Source organism: Rhinichthys klamathensis, unplaced genomic scaffold (assembly GCF_029890125.1).
Source record: "Rhinichthys klamathensis goyatoka isolate OS25496 unplaced genomic scaffold, OSU_Roscu_1.1 h1tg000978l_1, whole genome shotgun sequence".
In the NCBI taxonomy this organism is placed as follows: Eukaryota; Metazoa; Chordata; class Actinopteri; order Cypriniformes; family Leuciscidae; genus Rhinichthys; species Rhinichthys klamathensis.
In genome coordinates, this window is record NW_026607289.1 from 1 (window position 1) to 20,468 (window position 20,468).

Below are 20,468 nucleotides of genomic sequence, written 5' to 3' on the forward strand. Positions count from 1 at the left end.
GTTACTATGGAAGCTTGTTTCCGCCACAGAATAAAAAAGGTAACGGTGACTTTTTAATTCAAGATCACTTTTCACTTTTTTCAATTTTGAATTTGCATCTCGCAAATATTGCTTGATATAAACTCGCAATTACATGTTATAAAGTCAGAATTGCGAGTTATAAAATAAGAATCGTGAGCTATATCTCACAATTGTGAGAAAAAAAAGTACGAATTGCGAGTTTATATCTTGCAATTGTGAGAAAAAAAGTCTGAATTGTGAGATAAAAAGTTGCAATTATCTTTAAAAAAAAATGGCGGAAACAAGCTTCCATAGATTACTGATATAGTTCTGAGGAAAAACACATTTACACAGAAATACTCACACACACTTCTCTCTAAAAACGTGTTCAGGCAGAAGGTACGGAGCATCAAGATTTCTCATCTCAATCACCTGACAGGAAAAAAAGGAGTTACAGAAATTTGTATGTAGGGTGTATGTGTATGTGTGTGTGTGCCATAAGTGTATGCATTTACCTTGCTGACGTGTTGGCAAAAAAGGGGAATTGCAACCATCTGACTGAGGAAATTGAGATATGCGGCGACCAACGCCATGACGCCACAGCGAATAAACATGGGCATATTCTCCTCATTGACCAGGGCCATGTCCTTCAGCCAATCAAAACACAGAGATTAGCATAACAAATCTGAAATCTCAGATTAATTGCTTCTGGTACGTCGCTTCGGATTCAAGCATCTGCTAAATCTATAAATGTAATCGTAGGTGAGAATACCTGTAGTGCGATGGATAGGCGGATGAGGTCAATCACCACCTCTTCATTGGCCAGTTCAATAGTGATCAGAGCCAGAGCTGTGAAGAGCAGCTCAAAGTTCTTCTGCACGTTATCTTCCTCCTTACAGCCCAGATAGATGTGTCTGTATAACTGCTGCCCATGCTGGAGGGTGAAAGAGCAACAGTTTAAGGGCTGAGGTTCTACATGTGTGTGGTTGTGATGTCTGTGTGCATTTGTATCTTGTACCTTTTTCATGAAAACCACATCCTGTTTGGAGATTTTTTCTCTTTTGAACTTCAGAGCAGCTACATTAGGAATAATCCTGCGTACACACACACACTCAATTTTATTTAATTGAAATAAAAATATATATATATTAAATGAAAAACTGAAACTTAAAATAATTTAATAATAAACTGTAAAAAGATATCTATTCTATAACAAAATAACCCATTTAGATTGAAAAATACTAATAAAGGGTTGCTAAGAATTGTGTAAGTGAAGATGCACTGTAGTTCTGCTCAGTTTCAATCAGGCTTTACAAATCACACATAAAAGAATAAAACAGTTCTGTCAAATTGAACAAATGCATTTACAGCATTATAGTAAGTGAAACGCTGATGAAAGTGGATTGGAACGAGCACCACAACACACTTGTAGCCAATCAGCAGTAAGGGGCGTGTCCACTCATGATGGGGGAGGGGAGAGCGAGCAAGAGGGAGATTTGAAGATAGACTGTAGAAAGAGAGATGGCTGAGAGACATTACAAAAGAGAAAAGCTCAGAGGAATATCAGTGGAAAAAGAAGGGTTATCATCAGGCAAGAGCTTTAGGACCGGCTTTAATTAGAAAAGCTTTCCAGCGCTGAAAAGATAAAAGCTGGAAGGCCTGAAAACAGATGCAGAGGTTGTGTTGTTTCTGCTCCATACGTGAGTAACACTGGTATGCTGTTTCACAGAACCAAGATATGCTGTTGTTGTAATGTTAGCTATAGTAACAGGACAGTTTTGAGTGTCACTGAAGCATTATTTTGATTTTCAAATATCAAGTGTTTCTCAGAAATCACTTACTGCACCTTTAAATTATTAAGGTGTTAAATTATTCAATTTAATCACAGGCGTTAGCACATTGACTTTTGACACCCCTAGTTTTCACACTTTCACTTAAGGGTGTTAGTTGAGCATCCATACCGGATTCCCCTGAGCTTGGCTCTGTTGTCATGGCGATCGATGATGTTGTGCAGAATCTCCAAGACGAGTTGCCGGAGTTCGCTGTCTTCCATCAGAGAGATGGAGCACAACGGCTCCAGAAATGCTGCAGGCAGGCCAGCACAGATCGTTTTACACTTAAACCCCGACGTAACCTACACAAACAAAGAATCCATCAGATATGACCAGCACCCCCAGAACTAGAACCTATACACACCAGTAACTAGTAACACATTGTCACACTTCTGGAAATGGCCAGCAGTGGGAGATGGAGAGCAAAAGCTGTTGACATCCAAAATAACAATCATACGCCTCAACCTGCGGCCCATTTTACTGCCTGTTGCCGGGCAACGGTGCCTGAAAAGTTGCCCTGTCGAAAGCCAGCCATAAACCAGACTAAAGACAAAATTGGACATTACAAAAAAAGAAGAAAAAGGACACAAAGCACCACAGGCAGCTGTAATCTGATGTTATGATCTGTGTGTAGTCTGCTGTCTAGGAACCTTCAGAAACTCCCTTAAGGAGAGTGTGGATGGTTTTTACTAACAAACTCAGACACAATGTAAGTCTAAAATCTTCATTCTGATGTTATGCCTGATACAAGCCTGAGGATTTGCTTACATTAGCGAAATAACATTTTGGGGAAATCTTTCATCCTCATGCAAAATTCATAATAGCATGGATTCCTATTAAAATTACTGGATTTCACGGAGCAATGGTAAAGCAACTGCAATTTTAGTTTCCCTATATCGTTACTACCTTACAGTACACACATGTTGGGATTCGATGTTTTATGGGGACTTTCCATAGACTCCATGATTTTTATACTGTACAAACTGTATAATCTATCCTCTAACCCTAAACACAACGCTCACAGAAAACTTCCTGCATTTTTTCATTTTCAAAACATAATTTAATATGATTTACAAGCTGCTTTACTCATGGGGACCAAAAAATGTCCCCACAAGGCCAAAGATTTCTGGTATTACTATCCTTGTGGAGACATTTTGTCCCCTTAAAGTAGGGTTTTACAAGGACCACACACACACACACAAAAGATTAGAGATTTACCATAATGAGAGAACTTAACAGCATCATCTGGATTCTCTTAGTGCCCTGATGCCTGAGAAAGGAAGAGGAGAGAATTCAAAATCCTCAATATGAATACTTCACTGTAGTGGTAAACTAATTTTTTAGTTGTAAACCTACATACTTCAGCAATGCCAGCACAATACATACTTTTTGAAATATGCAACTTGGGAAAATAAAATACAAATAAAGAGCATAAATAGTAAAAGTATATGCAAAAACAAGACATTTCAGTGGTCGGTAGCAACATTAATAAAATTGAAATCCGAGACCACAGCAACATTTAACATACTCATTAATTAAAGCTGCAGTCCGCAGTTTTTCCTCTTTGTCGCCATCTCTGTTCGAAATCTGCAATTGCAGTTATTCGCGGAATTATCAACTTTACTTGAGTTGTACTTCGACACGGCACAGTGCGGATGAACACAATGTTTGAGGAGAGAGTGCAGCTGTCAGTCACCGCGCCGGTGTGGATACTGGCATTATTCTTTTTAGAAAGTATGACCAACATAAGAATTTTCACCGGAAAATGTCATCTGAACAAGTAAGTAACATCCACTTTTGTTCTGGTTCTGACATTGCAGTAAATCGCGCTGATTAAATCTAACAATCGCTTATCATATCACGCAAAAACGTGCAAATTATACTTTGCTGACGTTGTTAACATTAACAATTTGAGAACATTGCGTGACTACATGTAATGTCCTTCCAATATGTAACGTTATCCTTGTTTTCGCATGGGATCGGTTGCAGCCTCTTTTTTTCTGTAGCCACTCCGAAGTCCGAACGAAGTCTTTTGCATTTTACAGCGGGTGAATCTCTAGTTGTCACTGGTGATTGTCGTTTGAACCTTTCTGGATCCGCCATCAAATTGATAAGTTTAATTATATCAAGTGCTGTGAGAAAAGGCTATAAATCTCCACCTCCAGCATCCTCACACACAATATAGCCTACTAGCCGAGACTCCTTTATGTGTACAGATGTGTGTGTACAGATGTGACGTAATGACGCAAAGACATGTTTGACTCTCTAGCGGAAATCCACTAGTACCACTGGAATTAAAAACATTATTACAAGCTTACCGCTTTGAATCGAGCTACGGCAAGCAGATAGTTTTGAACACTGGCTGGTTATGTATTTTCTCAAATATGTATTTTGGATAATTTTTAACCCCAAAAAAGCTACGGACAGCAGCTTTTAAAAAGAAATTAATTAATTAAATATTATAAAAAAATATTAACAGATATTATTAAATTAGATAATTAGTGCCAGAAACGGCATTTTTAAAAGTGCTAAATGATCTCCTCCTGGCTTCTGATTCTGGTGCCCATAGTATTCTGGTTCTTCTTGATCTCAGTGCAGCAAGATAGGTGAGAATCGGTCCCATACCGTCACTATTTCTCATGGTGTTCCTCAAGGTTCTGTACTTGGTCCTCTTTTATTTCTCATTTATGTGCTGCCACTAAGTCAGATCATCAGACGGCATGGTCTCAATTTTCAGTTACGCTGATGATATTCAAATTTATTTCACGGTTAAACCCAACCCACTTTGTTCACCCACTTCTGTTGTCTCTTGCCTTCAGGAACTTAAAACATGGATGTCCAATAACTTCCTACAGCTTAATGCTGGGAAAACTGAAATCCTGTTGATTGGCCCTAAATCACAGAGCTTACCCAGGCATGACTTTTTCATTGATATTGATGGTGTCCAGATTAGGCCTTCAAAAACTGTGTGGAATCTGGGAGTTTTGTTCGATCCCTCGTTATGTTTTCACTCACACATCAGTCAGGTTGTTAAATCGTGCTTCTTTCACTTGCAGAATATTGTTCCCATACGCCCCTCTCTTAACTTTGGAGATGCGGAAACTGTTATACATGCTTTTATAACCTCCAGATTGGACTACTGTAACTCCCTAAATAGCGGCCTACCCACCAACGCTATACATCGCCTTCAAATGGTACAAAACTCTGCTGCTCGAGCCCTTACATCTAACAAAAAAACTGCACATATCACTCCTATCCTTTCCCAACTTCACTGGCTTCCTGTGGTCAATCGCATCCAGTTTAAACTGTTAATCTTAGTTTATAAAGCCTGTCATGGCCCTGCACCTAAATATCTCGCTGAGTTAGTGCAACCATATGTTCCTGCTCGGACCCTCAGATCCAGCAATGATAATCTGCTTGTTGTGCCCAGGTATAAACTATCTACTGTGGGTGGAAGGGCTTTTAGTGTTGTCGGCCCTAAGCTGTGGAATAAGCTGCCATCTGATCTTCGTGCCACCCCTAACCTACAGACCTTCAAATCTCAGCTTAAAACCAGCTTAAAATATTCACCATGCTCAGTAAATAACTGTTTTTCATTCTATCTCTCTGTCCTCCACTTTTTCACTTCTTTGTTACATGCTTTCTCTATCAAAATGTATGTTTTCTTTGCCTCTAATCTATTCATTATTGTTGTCTCCATCTGCTTTTCTGCTTGTTTAATTGTTATAACTAGCAGATTGCCTGTCTCTTGTCTGTCAACTGTTTGTATTATTTTGTGAAGCGACCTTGGGTTCTTGAAAGGCGCTATAAAAATAAACATATTATTATTATATTATTATTAGATAAATAAACTATGGCATATACCCTTCTCTCTGGCAGCTATTTCAGTCATACAAGTTCAGCTCCTGTCTCTTTGAATGGGGAAACAAGCTTTTCACCAAGCTTAAGATTAAATTCCAAAATTTTAAGACCCCCAATGAAATCTCACAACAATGTTCTCATAAATTTAGTTTCTAAATGCTCAAATCATGACAAAAAACTGATCAAACGGCAGCTGCAGTGACGCAATGACTTAACCAGTTTTTATTTAGAAAGCAGGACTTATTCCGGCATATTGGGCTTTGCACTTTCTCCCATTTATAGTAATATGAGTGCACCTATCTAAAGTCTTGGACATTACTTAAAGTCATTCAAGACAAGTAAACTGTAATGCTGTACAATAAACAACAAAAAAGGAATAGTACAAATAAAAACAACTAAACAAGGACAAAAATGAAATAAACAGTGCTTGAAGTTCTTCAGATCTGTAACAGCAATACTTTATCCTGCCTTTTTATACTCACTGAAGACAAACTTTGCATGTTGCAAATGTGCATGTGTCAGTTTAGCAATCTGCAATTATCATGGATTTAAGAAACTTTCTCCAAACACTACTACTGCCGATAATGACAAATGTAGAATCACACTGTCCTACCCGATCTTGACGGTGTCCAGCGTGTGGCACGGCGTGCCGTAAACAGGCACTTTCCCCATAATGAACATCATCACTTCTGCTCTCTGATAATCAGGAAGATTTCCTCCAAAGAAACCTAGACACACACATGAATCCATTTTATTGAATTTGTTCAGTGTTTGGGCATCACAAAAGGTCAGATCTTAGTGAGCACATGAAGCTGTCACCGATTGTTTGGATGATGGCGTTCTGGACGATCCGCTCCTCGCTCTCTTTGGTGCGGGTGGAGGAAAGGCTACTCGCGGAGTTCCTGCGGGAACCGTCGCCCAGCTCAAAATCCACACTCATACGCAGATGCTTCAGCAGGGTGTTAAACACCTCCAGGACCGTGGGACCTGAGAATACACACACAGCACAAAAGTAATTATGCAGAATTATGCTGATTTTGCTTCAAGCAAGCACAGAGGATGTCACACTCAAAATGTCACAGATGTCTGTGCCAACTTAAGCACTATATGATATAAAAAAAAAAATGTAAAAAAAAACAATCACAGCGTGTGACTCAGACTAGACACAGGAACTACAGAGCACTGCTAGGGGGAGCTGCAGTTACTCTACACAGCAAACCCATAAAACCTTCAGCCACTCAGCAAATACACATCCTTAAAGGGAAAGTTCACCCAAAAATAAAAATTCTGTCAATAATTACTCACCTCCCTCCATGACGTTCCAAACCTGAAAGACTTTCGTTCATCTTTGGAACACAAATGAAGATCTTTTTGATGAAATCTGAGAGATTTCTGTCTCTCCTTTGACAGCTGCACAACTGAAACTTTGACGCTTCAAGAGATCGTAAAACTAATCTAAATGAATTGAGCGGTTTAGTCCAAATTTTCTGAACACTCTATAGCTTTATATAATGAACAGATTGAATTTAGGCTTTTATTAACATATAAACATTCATCAACGCACACATCAGCTGTGGTAAACGGAAGCTCAAGCATGTTCGCTTGACGTGTGAGAACCAATGAGGTTCATTCTTGTTACGCAGCGCGTTTGAGCTTCTGCAAGAGGTTTGTTCTTGTGCATCAAGCAGCTTCTGTTTATGTTCGCTGATCAATGTTTATATGTGAATAAAAGCCTAAATTCAATCCGTTCATCATTTAAAGTGACCGAGTCTCTTCATAAAATTTGGACTAAACCGCTCAATTCATATGGATTAGTTTTACAATCTTTTTATGAACTTTTTGAAGCTTCAAAGTGGTAGTTGCGTAGCTGTCAATGGAAAGCTCTCATTTGATCTTCATTTGTGTTCTGAAGATGAACGAAAGTCTTACAGGTTTGAACTATCCCTTAAATAATCAATTCACCATCAATACCATATGACGGGACCCTAAACAGTTCACTAGTTCACCATATACGTGCCCAATTTAGTGACTGCCTGAAGGTTTTGATTGGGTGAGAACTGTGCTTGTTAACATACCCAACCACAGATTGGGTGGTGAAGAGATGGGACTGAGAAACGTGTAAGCATTGTGTTGAATAGGAGCAATATGACCTGTGAGAGAAAACAGATTTCAGGAAGGAGAGATGGAATAAAGACAAAAGACAACGAGGAATGAACACCAGGAGAGATTATGAGAGGAAAAGGGAAATGTGAGTGTTCGTTTGGTATTTTTTGGCATCTGTTTGTAGTTGTAGTGACTGACACATAAGCAAAAGAACAAACAGAATAACAAAATAATTATCTGAATAATGATAATAATCAGAGTAAATCAATGACAGGTTGAGTTTTACACTCTAAAGTTTGGGCTTTTTTTAATGAATACTACTTATTCAGCAAAGACATTTTTAATACTAAAAAATAATGCTGTTTTTAATGCAATTTCATTGAGAAAATTGTATCATGGTTTCCACAAAAATATGAAGCAGCACAACTGTTAGTTTTTTTAACATTGATAATAAAACATTTCTTAAGCAACAAATCAGCATATTACAATAATTTCTGAAGGATCATGTGACACTGAAGACAAAAATTCAGCTTTGCATCACAGGAATAACTTGCATTTAAAAAATATAGTTTATTTATATCATAACATTTTACAATATTACTGTTTTACGGTATTTTTGATCAAATAAAGATAGCCTTGGTGAGCATAAGATGCTTCTTTTATAAACATCCTTCTTTTCCTTTTTGGTGAGCAGAAGAGACTTCCTTTAAAAATGTAACCAACCCTAAACCTTTGAATATTAGAGTAAATATAACAAATGTAAAAGTAGATTTTTTTTTTTTTATCCAAGCTGCTAGGATGATTACTTACTAAGTCAAAACATACAAATCCCATGATATGCAAGTCCTCCGTTTGTGTATATTTAAGTCTTATCGCTCAGACTAATTCATCTCACCTCAAAAAGCCACACAATTTGAGTAACTATCAATGTTCGTAACACAAACCACGCAAGATGGGTTACGTGCCAAAGCTGAATACTTATGGTTAATGCTACTACTACATAATACTTATGGTTGATACTAATGGTTTGTAAACCACACACACAAAGTACGAGAAATAACAATCAAAATGCTCATCTTAGGGTACGTTTACACGACAACGATGTAATAAAAACCTTTGTGTTTTTCGTGTACTGACGACATCATTGTCAAAATGATCCCCATTCACATGGATCCACGAAAACGACTAAAAACGTTGTATTATGCTGTCAGTTGGGCGATATCACTTTGTAAAGAAACACTATGCACCCTATAGACTGAACAGGCCCCCAAAACGCCATTGTCAGTTAAATGAACAGCCAAAACGCATAAAAAGTTTTACGTTAGTTGAAAGCGGTGTCGTGTAAACGGCCCCTTAGATGGTCAATACTCAGTCTTACCGATGGAGCCCTTGGCTGCTATGGCAACCGTCTCCAGCAGCACCTGAACGATACCTGCCCTCACACGTGGGGTGTTCTTACTGTGGGTGTCAAGGTGAGACAACACTTGCTGGATCACGTGGTGAGAATGCTGGGCCTGAAACACACACAAACACTTCATAAAACATACTGTACAAGTGAATTTAATTTACTCTCCATTATAATTAAACGCTTCAACGGCCACACAGGATTAACACAAAGAGATGGAGTGAGAATATGTTCACCTTACCTGTATTGAGTACATGATTATCCTGAAACAGGAAACAGCAAAATCGTTCGGGTCCCAAAGACGATGGTTGTCTAAATGCCTGTAGGAAAACAATGCTGTGAATTACAGTACGCCCTCTTATAAGACAGCATATTTACCTAAATAGTCGTTTTTGACAACTTTTTGACATGCATCCCTTTTTCCTGTGTTTATCAAATATTTAGAATAATATGATAACCAAAACTGTTGAAGTGGGCTCAGTTCTGTTAAGCAAATTTGCCACATTTAAAAATCCGCAGAATTGAGCCTTTGCTAAGCCTTGCCGTAAAAATGGTCCTACGTTAGCACCCGTTGCAATACACAAAGGATGCTTTTGCTCTTTCATAAAGTAAGTCTTTGGAGGATCTGTGAGACGTTTTTTTTTATTTGACATTATGGGAATTATCCAAAGAAATGTTAAAATGTTGTCTTTTATAATAGTGACACAAGGTACTCAGAGATAAAAGTGGTCTTTTTGCCTCCTTTTCCAGAACTTTTAATGAATCTCCCAAAAGGGGACCAAAAATACAGCTTTTTTCCTCTACTGCAATTAGATTAAACATTGTCACCCCTGAATTTAGATTCAGTCTCCGCCATTTTTAATCATGCTACTGTGTAATTGGACAATTTCTTGAAAGAAAAGCAGTAGATAAAAAGCTCTGCAATGTCCCAATTTTTTCCAGCCCATTTAAGAATAATATCCAAACAACTTTTAGCACTTTTTCACAACGTTTACAAAAATCTCCGGCTGTTCTATAAAGCTTGCCTGAGTTTAATACTTGTGGGTAGAAGTTTTGGATTTTTTTATAAATAAATCAATGGTCACCAGCACCAGCATATTTTGATGCAGAAAAAAGTCATACAGGTTTGAAAGTCAAATGGCCAATTTCTATTTTTTAATGGAACGTTGCAGTTTATTATAATTGCTTCATCTGTGCATATCATTTTTGTTTGAATTAATTCTCTTCTCTTCGCATCTGAAATCGCATACTCTCTTGAGTAGGTACATGTTTTGAACAAGTACTTACTTTGTAAGCACTAAAAAAAGAATGTTCTATATAGTATGAATGTGTGTAATATGAATGTAATCCGGACATACTACATTCGTCATGTTGTCATTATCACAACCTATATAGTAGGGAAGTATGTGATTTCAGATGCAGCCAACGTGTTTACTAGCACTCACTCACATGAGATTAGAAATAGCAAACCACAACGATCCAATCAATTACCGCTGGACAAAATCAAGTCCTGCTACTCTACATTTTTTCTTGTTCGAGGAGCTCTTTCCCTAAGATATACACTCACCGGCCACTTTATTAGGTACACCTGTCCAACTGCTCGTTAACACTTAATTTCTAAGCAGCCAATCACATGGCGGCAACTCAGTGCATTTAGGCATGTAGACATGGTCAAGACAATCTCCTGCAGTTCAAACCGAGCATCAGTATGGGGAAGAAAGGTGATTTGAGTGACTTTGAACGTGGCATGATTGTTGGTGCCAGAAGGGCTGGTCTGAGTATTTCAGAAACTGCTAATCTACTGGGATTTTCACGCACAACCATCTCTAGGGTTTACAGAGAATGGTCCGAAAAAGAAAAAACATCCAGTGAGCGGCAGTTCTGTGGGCGGAAATGCCTTGTTGATGCCAGAGGTCAGAGGAGAATGGCCAGACTGGTTCGAGCTGATAGAAGGGCAACAGTGACTGAAATAACCACTCGTTACAACCGAGGTATGCAGCAAAGCATTTGTGAAGCCACAACACGCACAACCTTGAGGCGGATGGGCTACAACAGCAGAAGACTCCACCGGGTACCACTCATCTCCACTACAAATAGGAAAAAGAGGCTACAATTTGCAAGAGCTCACCAAAATTGAACAGTTGAAGACTGGAAAAATGTTGCCTGGTCTGATGAGTCTCGATTTCTGTTGAGACATTCAGATGTTAGAGTCAGAATTTGGCGTAAACAGAATGAGAACATGGAACCATCATGCCTTGTTACCACTGTGCAGGCTGGTGGTGGTGGTGTAATGGTGTGGGGGATGTTTTCCTGGCACACTTTAGGCCCCTTAGTGCCAATTGGGCATCGTTTAAATGCCACGGCCTACCTGAGCATTGTTTCTGACCATGTCCATCCCTTTATGGCCACCATGTACCCATCCTCTGATGGCTACTTCCACCATGTCACAAAGCTCTAATCATTTCAAATTGGTTTCTTGAACATGACAATGAGTTCACTGTACTAAAATGGCCTCCACAGTCACCAGATCTCAACCCAATAGAGCATCTTTGGGATGTGGTGGAACGGGAGATTCGCATCATGGATGTGCAGCCGACAAATCTGCGGCAACTGTGTGATGCCATCATGTCAATATGGACCAAACTCCCTGAGGAATGCTTCCAGCACCTTGTTGAATCTATGCCACGAAGAATTGAGGCAGTTCTGAAGGCAAAAGGGGGTCCAACCCGTTACTAGCATGGGGTACCTATTAAAGTGGCCGGTGAGTGTATGTCACAATAGGGAAGAAAAGGCTATCGCAACTTCTGTTTCACGCCGACTTTAAAGGCTCAAGTGGAAGTCTGCAGACAACTATGTGTAATACAGCTATTTGGAGTCGGTTCTGTCACTGGTGTCTGTCATATCGAGCACAGTGGTTCCATTCAACAGCAGCTGTGATGCGGAAAACCTGAGCATTCCTGCGCCGCAACACAAATCATGTTTCCACACCTTTATCTCTCCTCTTTTCCGCAGTCTGATCTAACTCTAAAACCTCTATGCCACCATCCTCTCCCTTCCTGCTGTCGCCATGGTAACGTCAATCTGATCTCACCCCCCATCCGATGAGAGCTATTTTTGGAACGCCTGAAATCCCCTTCCACCCAAAAAAAAAAGAGAAAGCTCTCGCTGTACGTCTCCGCGAACACCAGCCGTACGTGTTATCAGAGGTACAGATAACTACCCTGGAGCTCAACGTTCCCTCAAAACCTCACACAAGTTTAATAAATACAGAGCACACAGCGAAACAGTTTAATAAGGAGAGAGGGAGAGAGTTAGAGAAAGAGCGAGACACGAGAGACGATGGAGAAGGTGAGGGAGTGTGATAGAGAAAGAGACGTGCTCGAGAGCCCCTCGGCGCTTTGATATTCTCTTTTTACAGACATCTCACTCAGCGCTAATTGGCCAATGACTGAGATGAGCCAAAACGGTCTCATTAATGAGCTCTTAGAGTGTCTGCACACACACTGCATACGGCTGCATGTGTCTGAATTGTGTGCTAATAAGCTACAGATGGAGACCAGGTCAGGGCAGTCAAACCGAGAGCTGCTCATTTACACACGACGCCAAAGTCGTCAGATCTGAATCTAAAGTTTCACCTTCAGCCTCCGTTAAACTCACCGCAGACATACACGTTTACAGACCTATAGTAGAACATTTAGTCTTTAACTTAAAAAAAACGTAATGTGGCTTTTTTCCATTTCATCATCAATTTAGAATGTACACTACTGTTCAAAATATTGGATTCATTTATTAATTGTAAGATTTTTATTATGTTCTTGAAAGAAGCTATGCTCACCAAAGCTGCATTTATTTGATCAAAAATGCTGTAAAAATAGCAATAATGTTGTGAAATATTTTTACAATTTAAAAGAACTGTTCTTTTTTTTAAATATTTTAAAATGTCATTTATTCCTGTGATGCAAAGCTGAATATTCAGCATCCTTACAGTCTCACATGATCCTTCAGAAATCATTCTAATATGCTGATTTGCTGGTCTATTATTATCAATTTTTACTGGTGTTCAAATATTAAGAATGGTTCTTATTATTAGCAATGTTGAAAATAGTTTTTGCTGCTTAACATTTTTGTGGAAACCATGATACATTCACCATTTATTTGAAACATCAATGAAAATCAAAAATCATTCATTTTCTTACCCCAAACTTTTTAATGGTAGGGTATCACGGTTAATGTTAAAATATTAAGCAGCACAACAGTTTTCAACATTGATAATAATAATAAATGTTTCTTGAGCAGCAAATCAGCATTTTAGAATGATTTCTGAAGGATCATGTGACACTGAAGACTGGAGTAAATTAATTTCTCCATCAGAAAAATAAATTAAATTTGAAAATATGTTAAAATAGAAAAGAGTTTCAATATTACTTTGTACAGCTCAAATATAAACAGTTTATTTCAATACTTAAATCACATTTCAGTGCATTATAAAACCTTTTTTTTGTGTGGTTTTATTGCATCAAGCTCTGCGTCATAATGTAATAGTTATCATTAGACCATTCCCTCGCTTATAAAATGACCTGGAAATGACTTCAATGTTCCTCTAGACTTGCCTGGATGTGCGCTGCATGAAACAGGGGAACATTAGTGCTAATGGAGGAAAAAAACAGCTCTAATATGATATATGAGATATTCAAGTAATAAGCCACAAGAGGACAAGCTACAGATATTGTTAAGCATACAAAACGGGTAATGAATATAACAGAAATTTCAGCTACAGGTTTCTTTTGATAACGAGATCTATTAATTTATCATATATAGTTGTATTTCAATATTTAATACTGCTGAACTAATTCTAGCTGCATTAGAATAACCAATACTGCATTGCATTCATTGTGTACTGCCTACTTATGTAATACAGACGGTTTTTGTTGCTTGTCCAATTTAATTAAAATGAGCAGATACGATTGTTGCACATTTTATCATGCATGTAATTAATTTACATTTATAAAATGAAAGTTTGCTTAATCCATTTGCATTGAGATGAACAATTTTCACTGCCATAAGGGGATGTACATAAATCTAGTTCGACTGACCGACACTGGAAAATGATGCGTGGTTTTTAATCTAACATCATCCGACCATGTAGCTTACTTCATTCTGCTAGATTAAAATATGGTTATTTCCTTAATTATTTTTGTATGGCAGGAAAAAAAAAATCAATAGCTAATATTTGCCTATTTATAAATATCCAAAATCAAAATGTGTAACATCATTATGCAGTTATAATAAATATAATAAAGCTAAATAATAAAGTAATTGAATACAAAATCAAGCTTTATCCTATTAACTTTTTATTGAATCTTGAAATTAAGATAGCTAAATATATGCACTATATTACACATTACTGTTCTTCAATATCCGATGTATGTTTGAACAAATCCTCCATGAAAAAAAAGTTATGACAGCCAATCATTTAAATGTTTATATTTAAAAAAAATAAAAATAAAAAATCTGCGAAAAAAATAATGTAATTATAAAGTTAGTATTATAACATTATTATTATAAAACTACATTGTGTGTAATTTAAGTGTTTGTAGACAAATCAGTTTATTTTAACCAATATTATATGCATCAACGTATTATAGTAATGTAACAACTATAGTTTACAGCATTAGTAATTTTCTTTTCCTTGAGAAAATTTGTCATGTACTGTACTTTATATGAATCGAGATGGAAACGAATTGATTCGAAATCAGAATCGAATCACAAGCTTGTGAATAGAAATCAAATTGAATCTTTTTTTTTGCATTATTTAATTTAGTTTATAATTAATTTAATTGTTTTGTTTTTTTAAATTACATTTAATTACATTATTGAATAAAAAATAACGCCATTGTTGATGTCGTCTCATTACCGATTTAACAGTCTCAATGAAATGATAAAATACTTAAAATGTGACACAAATTTTGAGGATGTGAAATCAGGGAAAGCCCATATGAAGGGAAATATATGACAGGAAAGTCCCTAGGCTGCAGAGTCAGTGTGCAAACAGAGACACATATTTGCATCTGTAACCCATTTAACACCTAAATCAAGCTTAGAACAGCTGGATTCAGATCACAACAGTTCCTTTAACACAAAACAGAGGCACCTGGGCGCTGCTTGCATTTTCTGCATGGTGTTTGTGTTGAGAGTGGAATGAATGAATCCCATCATGCCCACAGCGTGAGAGGAAGCAGACGAGCAGCTGACAGCAGCATCAGCGTCTGGACACCTGAGCTCGCAGGCTAACACCGCGCCGCGTGCTTGTCTGAAAACATCTGCGCGTCTCTGTGTGTCTCAAAGTGCTCTGGCACCCTTTGCATACGGGTATGCGCTGCATATTTCAGACTAAGGTTCGCTTAGCTCATAAAACACCTGGGCCCGTATGTATAAAGCCACTCAGAGTAAAATTTTAGTCTCAAATCTGTCCAAATTCTAAGAATTACATAATTTTACTCTTATTCCTAAACTTAAGAATAAGTGTGATTCATAAAAGTTCCTAAGTGCTAAGACTTGGTCTCAGCTCCTAAATTATTTAAGAGAGCTGGAGAGGTCTCCTAACCTAGTTAGGAGTAACAAGATGGCAGCAGAGAGGTTAGGCCATGCACTTTTCAACGAAAATATGATGTATTGTAGTTAAATGAGTTGATCAAACAATAAAAAAAAAAAAAAAGTTTAATCATCAAGGTATTATTTTTGTAACTTACCTTTAAAAAGTTTCATAGCAATGAAATTAAAGTAATAATTATATTTTTGGCGACTGGAGAAATGCAGCAGTGCACCTGTGATGAAATATTTATTTGAATGGCTGGTGAGCCAAAGACAATTTTCCACCTTGGTGGACAATAAAGATATTACAATTATTACAATTAAAAAGCTCACAGGAGAAAGAAAAAAACATATATTGTCTGCAACATAATCATTTATTAATATTAGGGGTGGGAAAAAATTAATCGTGATTAATCGCATCCAAAATAAAAGTTTTGTTTACATAATATATGTGTGTGTAGTGTGTATAATTATTTTGTATATATAAATACACACATAAGCATGTATATATTTAAGAAATATTTGCATGTATATACTGTATATATATTTATACATCATTTATATTATATATAAATATACATATTTTTTATATTAATAACACATTTTTCTTAAATATATACATGCATGTGTGTGTATTTATATATACAAAATAATTATACACACTACACACACATATTTTATGTAAACAAAACTTTTATTTTGGATGCGATTAATCATGATTAATTTTTTCCCAGCCCTAATTAATATTTGATTTTCCTCTCCTGTTTTTTCACCTGTTCATAATTTATTTGTATGACAGCTTAGCTAAAAATTATGTCAATTTGGAATGTTTCATTGTGTTATCACAAATAAACAATTGACTCCAGGCACAACTACACAATACGCTTACAAAATATTGAACACATTTTTAATACTATTTGAATAAAGGGTGAATCTGACAATTTTCCTTCAATACTAAGTTGTGATAATTTTGCACAATGCAAAGCCATTTAAAAAAAATACATTTAAATATTAAAGTTTCAGTGTCTTAATTAAATTATTTTATTATAATTACATTAAATAATTGGTGTCATGCTGCTGTGACCTCACCCTTGCAGGCTCACTATTGGCTGATTCAGAGGTTGAGGGCGGCCATTTTGGGTTAACATCATTGTAGTCCTTAGTTTGCAGCACTTAAGTCCCACTTCAGTCAGCACTTAAGAATCAGTCTTATACTTTACTGAAAGTTGCTTTTAGCTGCTTTATAAAAGTCTCCTACTCTTAGAAAAGTCCTACTCTTTACTAAGTATTTTTTTACACTTAAGTCAAAGCTTAAGACTATTCTTAAGATCATTTCTTAGAAGTTTTATACATACGGGCCCTGGGGCCGTATTCACAAAGAATTTTAAGGCTAAAAGTAGCTCCTAACTGGCGAATTTAGGAGCAACTCCTAAAAATAATGGGCGTGTCACTCCTAAATCCTAAAAGGACTCCTAATTTTTTCACTAAGAGTAATTCACGAAGCATTTTAGCCCTAAAAGTAGCACCTAAGTCTGGGACAGCTTAAAAGAAGTCGAGAGGACTCCTAACTCACTAAGACCTATTCACAAAGGATCGTAGCGCACACCACTGCCTCTCGCAGTCGTCCGGGGTCCGCGACACAAGCGGGAATGCTGCATTGATCTGCAAACAAATCATCTCCCATTCTCACGCTTAGTTTTGCTTGATATCCCAGTGCCGAATTTCACTTTTATTATGTTTTTTTTTCTCTTTTTTTCAGCACCAACTCGGCCAGCAGCAGTAACTGATCCTGCGTCCAGTTGGGCTTTCTTTTACGTTTTGGCGACTTCATAATCCACTGTCATTCAACTATTACATTACTTCAATAAGAGCAACATTTCCTTGCTTTAAGTAGTCTATTTAGGCTAATAGGATGTCAATTAACCAAGCAAGTGTTAATGCAAGTGTTGTTTTTCATTATTAGGCAAGTGGAGGTTTTCATTAGGGTATTAGGCTACCTTGATTTAATTTATTTTAAGTGCCGGATGCTGCGTGCCGAAACCTTATATCTACCGCCGGTTACTGCGTTGCGCAACTCTGAACCTCCTGCCGGCTGCTGCGTGGCGCAGCATTTTGTATTCGTCATCCTTTTCATGACGCTTGCAGCATAGAACGCACTGTCATTGGTTCAAATACACATGAGGTGGGTCTTGTTGATTTTTTAAAGACCACGTGACCACCCAAATGTACTGTAGTTCGCTAAAAATCACGTCAATCAATCAGCTATACACGTGCATTTGTTTGGGATTTTTTTTGGAGACGCGAGCGAGAAAATGGCAACGACAGAGGCGTGTGCAAAGGCAAGAATACCGAAGGCAAGACACAGCCCGACAAATTAAGCGTCTGGGACTTACTTTCACTTTGATTTGCGATAGTTTGCAGCGCGTTGGCTTGATGAATAGATGCTCAGCTGCTCATCTGAGGTGATGCGTCGTGTCGCAGTAGCGTCGTCATATCTGACTATAACATGACATATAGCCTATAACACGCTCTCACACGTTTATCTTTTAGCATTTTTGGGAGGAGTAAATTTTACTTATGTGGTTTCAACAACCAGATGCATTTACACTTGTCCAGTTTCGTCTGGAATGCGGCCCAGACCTCCTCCTGAAGTGGTTTGAGCGATTGGATTCAAATCCATCTCGGAGGGCATTTACACCTGGTCTTTTCACGATCGGATAGCTATCCGATCACAGAAAACGCGTGAAGTGGCCAGGTGTAAACAGCCCCACACACACCGCGCGCGCCGAACAGACGCGCGGTCACCAACTCGAAGTGGAACCCTGTCTCCAAAACGGAGATGAAGACATTTGTCGGGCTGTGTCTTGCCTTCGGTATTTTGAAGCTGCCAGCACGCAGGGATTTCTGGAGGCCATGGCAAGGGACCGCTTCGACATGATCTGGAGGTAATTATTTGTGTTTTGTTGTTATAATGAATAACTAGCATAATAAATTGTAATATAATTATGTGATGATGGTTGATAATGATAATACTAAATACAATAATGTTAATATAAATACAATACTGGCATAATGAATAAATAGCATAATAAATAGTAATATAATTATGGCATAATGAATAAATATAAATACTATAAATATACATAAATAACATAATACATATGAATAAATAAATACAATGATGGCAATAAATGTTATGTTAGAAATTATTTTTATCATATGCATTTTCAGATATCTCCAAGATAACATCGATGCATGAGCCAGAGATGTGAGCCATGGAGCATTTATTTTATATAATTGATTTATATTTTTTTTCTTCCCCATATGATTTTGAGAATTTTTAGAAAAATGTGTTGTTATGTTAGTGCTAAGGGAGCATGTCTTAATAAAACCTGTGATTCTTACCTTTAAAATGTATTTTATTTCATGTTTCTAAGTACTACAGAGGCTGAGATATTAAGGTTTTGGTAGACGTTGACAATTCGAAGTATTTTTTCAGAAAACCCTCAGGAGATTAGGATATTTATCCTAGAATAACATAGGTTTTTATAGGCGTTTTTAGCAGGCGTTTTAGGAGTAAATGGGTTAATTCACGACTTTTCTCTCTCTACCTTTTTAGAATTACACTTCACTGGGGCCTGCACAAACATGTCATTATATATGCATTTCGATGACATTACTATTATTATTTTGTGTAGGACACAGACATATTTAGATGTCGTAATTCCATGATTTGTTGCGTCTGTGTTATGATCCGCATGATGGCCCTGTCATCTCACCCCGGATTTCCACCAACTGCAGAACGGCTGCGTATCCGCTCAGGAACGGCGGCGGAGTCAACAGGTTTCCATTAAAGTCAATGTGTGCATTTTCACTGACTGCGGAACGGCTGCGTTCCGACTCCGTCCCAGCTCCGGCGTCCCGCAGCCCTCCGGAGAAGATACGCAGAGTTTCTATTTTTGCCGGATGCCGGAGAGCGCCGCAGGAAGTCGAGCAGAAACTAAATAAAACATCCGGTAATTTCCAAAATAAAAATATAGTTTTCACTTTTCCAACAAGAACAATAGTTAACTTTATTTACACAGCCTACTACTTTCCCAATACATTCAAAAAGGAACCCAAATAAACATTTAGCATTTTATAAGTTGATTATATTTAATTATAAATATAGTATTAGAATCACAATAATCTCCACAAAAAAGGCGATCAGCAGGTCAGCACATAGTTGTTTCCCCTGTACTCCTCTGGATGGAAACAAACTGTTGCTGGTTTTGTGGTTCTGTTTATAGAAACTAAATCCTGTTATATCGCGCGATCAAACGTAAATTCGCGAGATATCGTGTGTCCTCGTGACTTCAGCTGTCAGTCATGGCCGCAGCCGTTCCGCAACAAATCCGTATCTGGTAGGTATTGAAGGACGGCGGAGCACGGATCCGACACGCAGCGGAGCCAATCCGCAGCCGTTCTGCAGTTGGTGGAAATCCGGGGTAACAACCAATCACCGTGATCACTGCGAGGAAGCTCGTGCATGAGAAGTGACGTCATCCATAGCAACGAAGACTCACTCTTAGTTTAGGAGTTGTCAATTTTCCTTACTAAGAGTAGGTCTGAAAGGCGCTGTGAATAACTTTTAAGAGAAAACTCCTAGCTAAAATATTTTAGTGCGATTTAGGAGT

General features: G+C 37.7%; 1 protein-coding gene across 2 annotated transcripts in view; it reads right to left on the bottom strand.

Moving 5' to 3' along the window:
• Window positions 1-360: 360 nt before the first annotated feature.
• The window catches only part of efr3a (EFR3 homolog A (S. cerevisiae)), a 44,781-nt gene continuing 24,673 nt past the window's right edge, over window positions 361-20,468 (bottom strand). For both annotated transcript variants that reach the window (XM_056244478.1, XM_056244477.1), the window contains 10 exons: window positions 9,443-9,521; window positions 9,175-9,310; window positions 6,513-6,680; window positions 6,307-6,421; window positions 3,051-3,102; window positions 1,962-2,134; window positions 1,019-1,094; window positions 773-934; window positions 516-647; window positions 361-432 (listed from right to left, as the gene is read on the bottom strand). In XM_056244478.1, coding sequence (XP_056100453.1) covers window positions 361-432; window positions 516-647; window positions 773-934; window positions 1,019-1,094; window positions 1,962-2,134; window positions 3,051-3,102; window positions 6,307-6,421; window positions 6,513-6,680; window positions 9,175-9,310; window positions 9,443-9,521 — 1,165 coding nt within the window. The remainder of the gene's footprint in view (window positions 433-515; window positions 648-772; window positions 935-1,018; window positions 1,095-1,961; window positions 2,135-3,050; window positions 3,103-6,306; window positions 6,422-6,512; window positions 6,681-9,174; window positions 9,311-9,442; window positions 9,522-20,468) is intronic.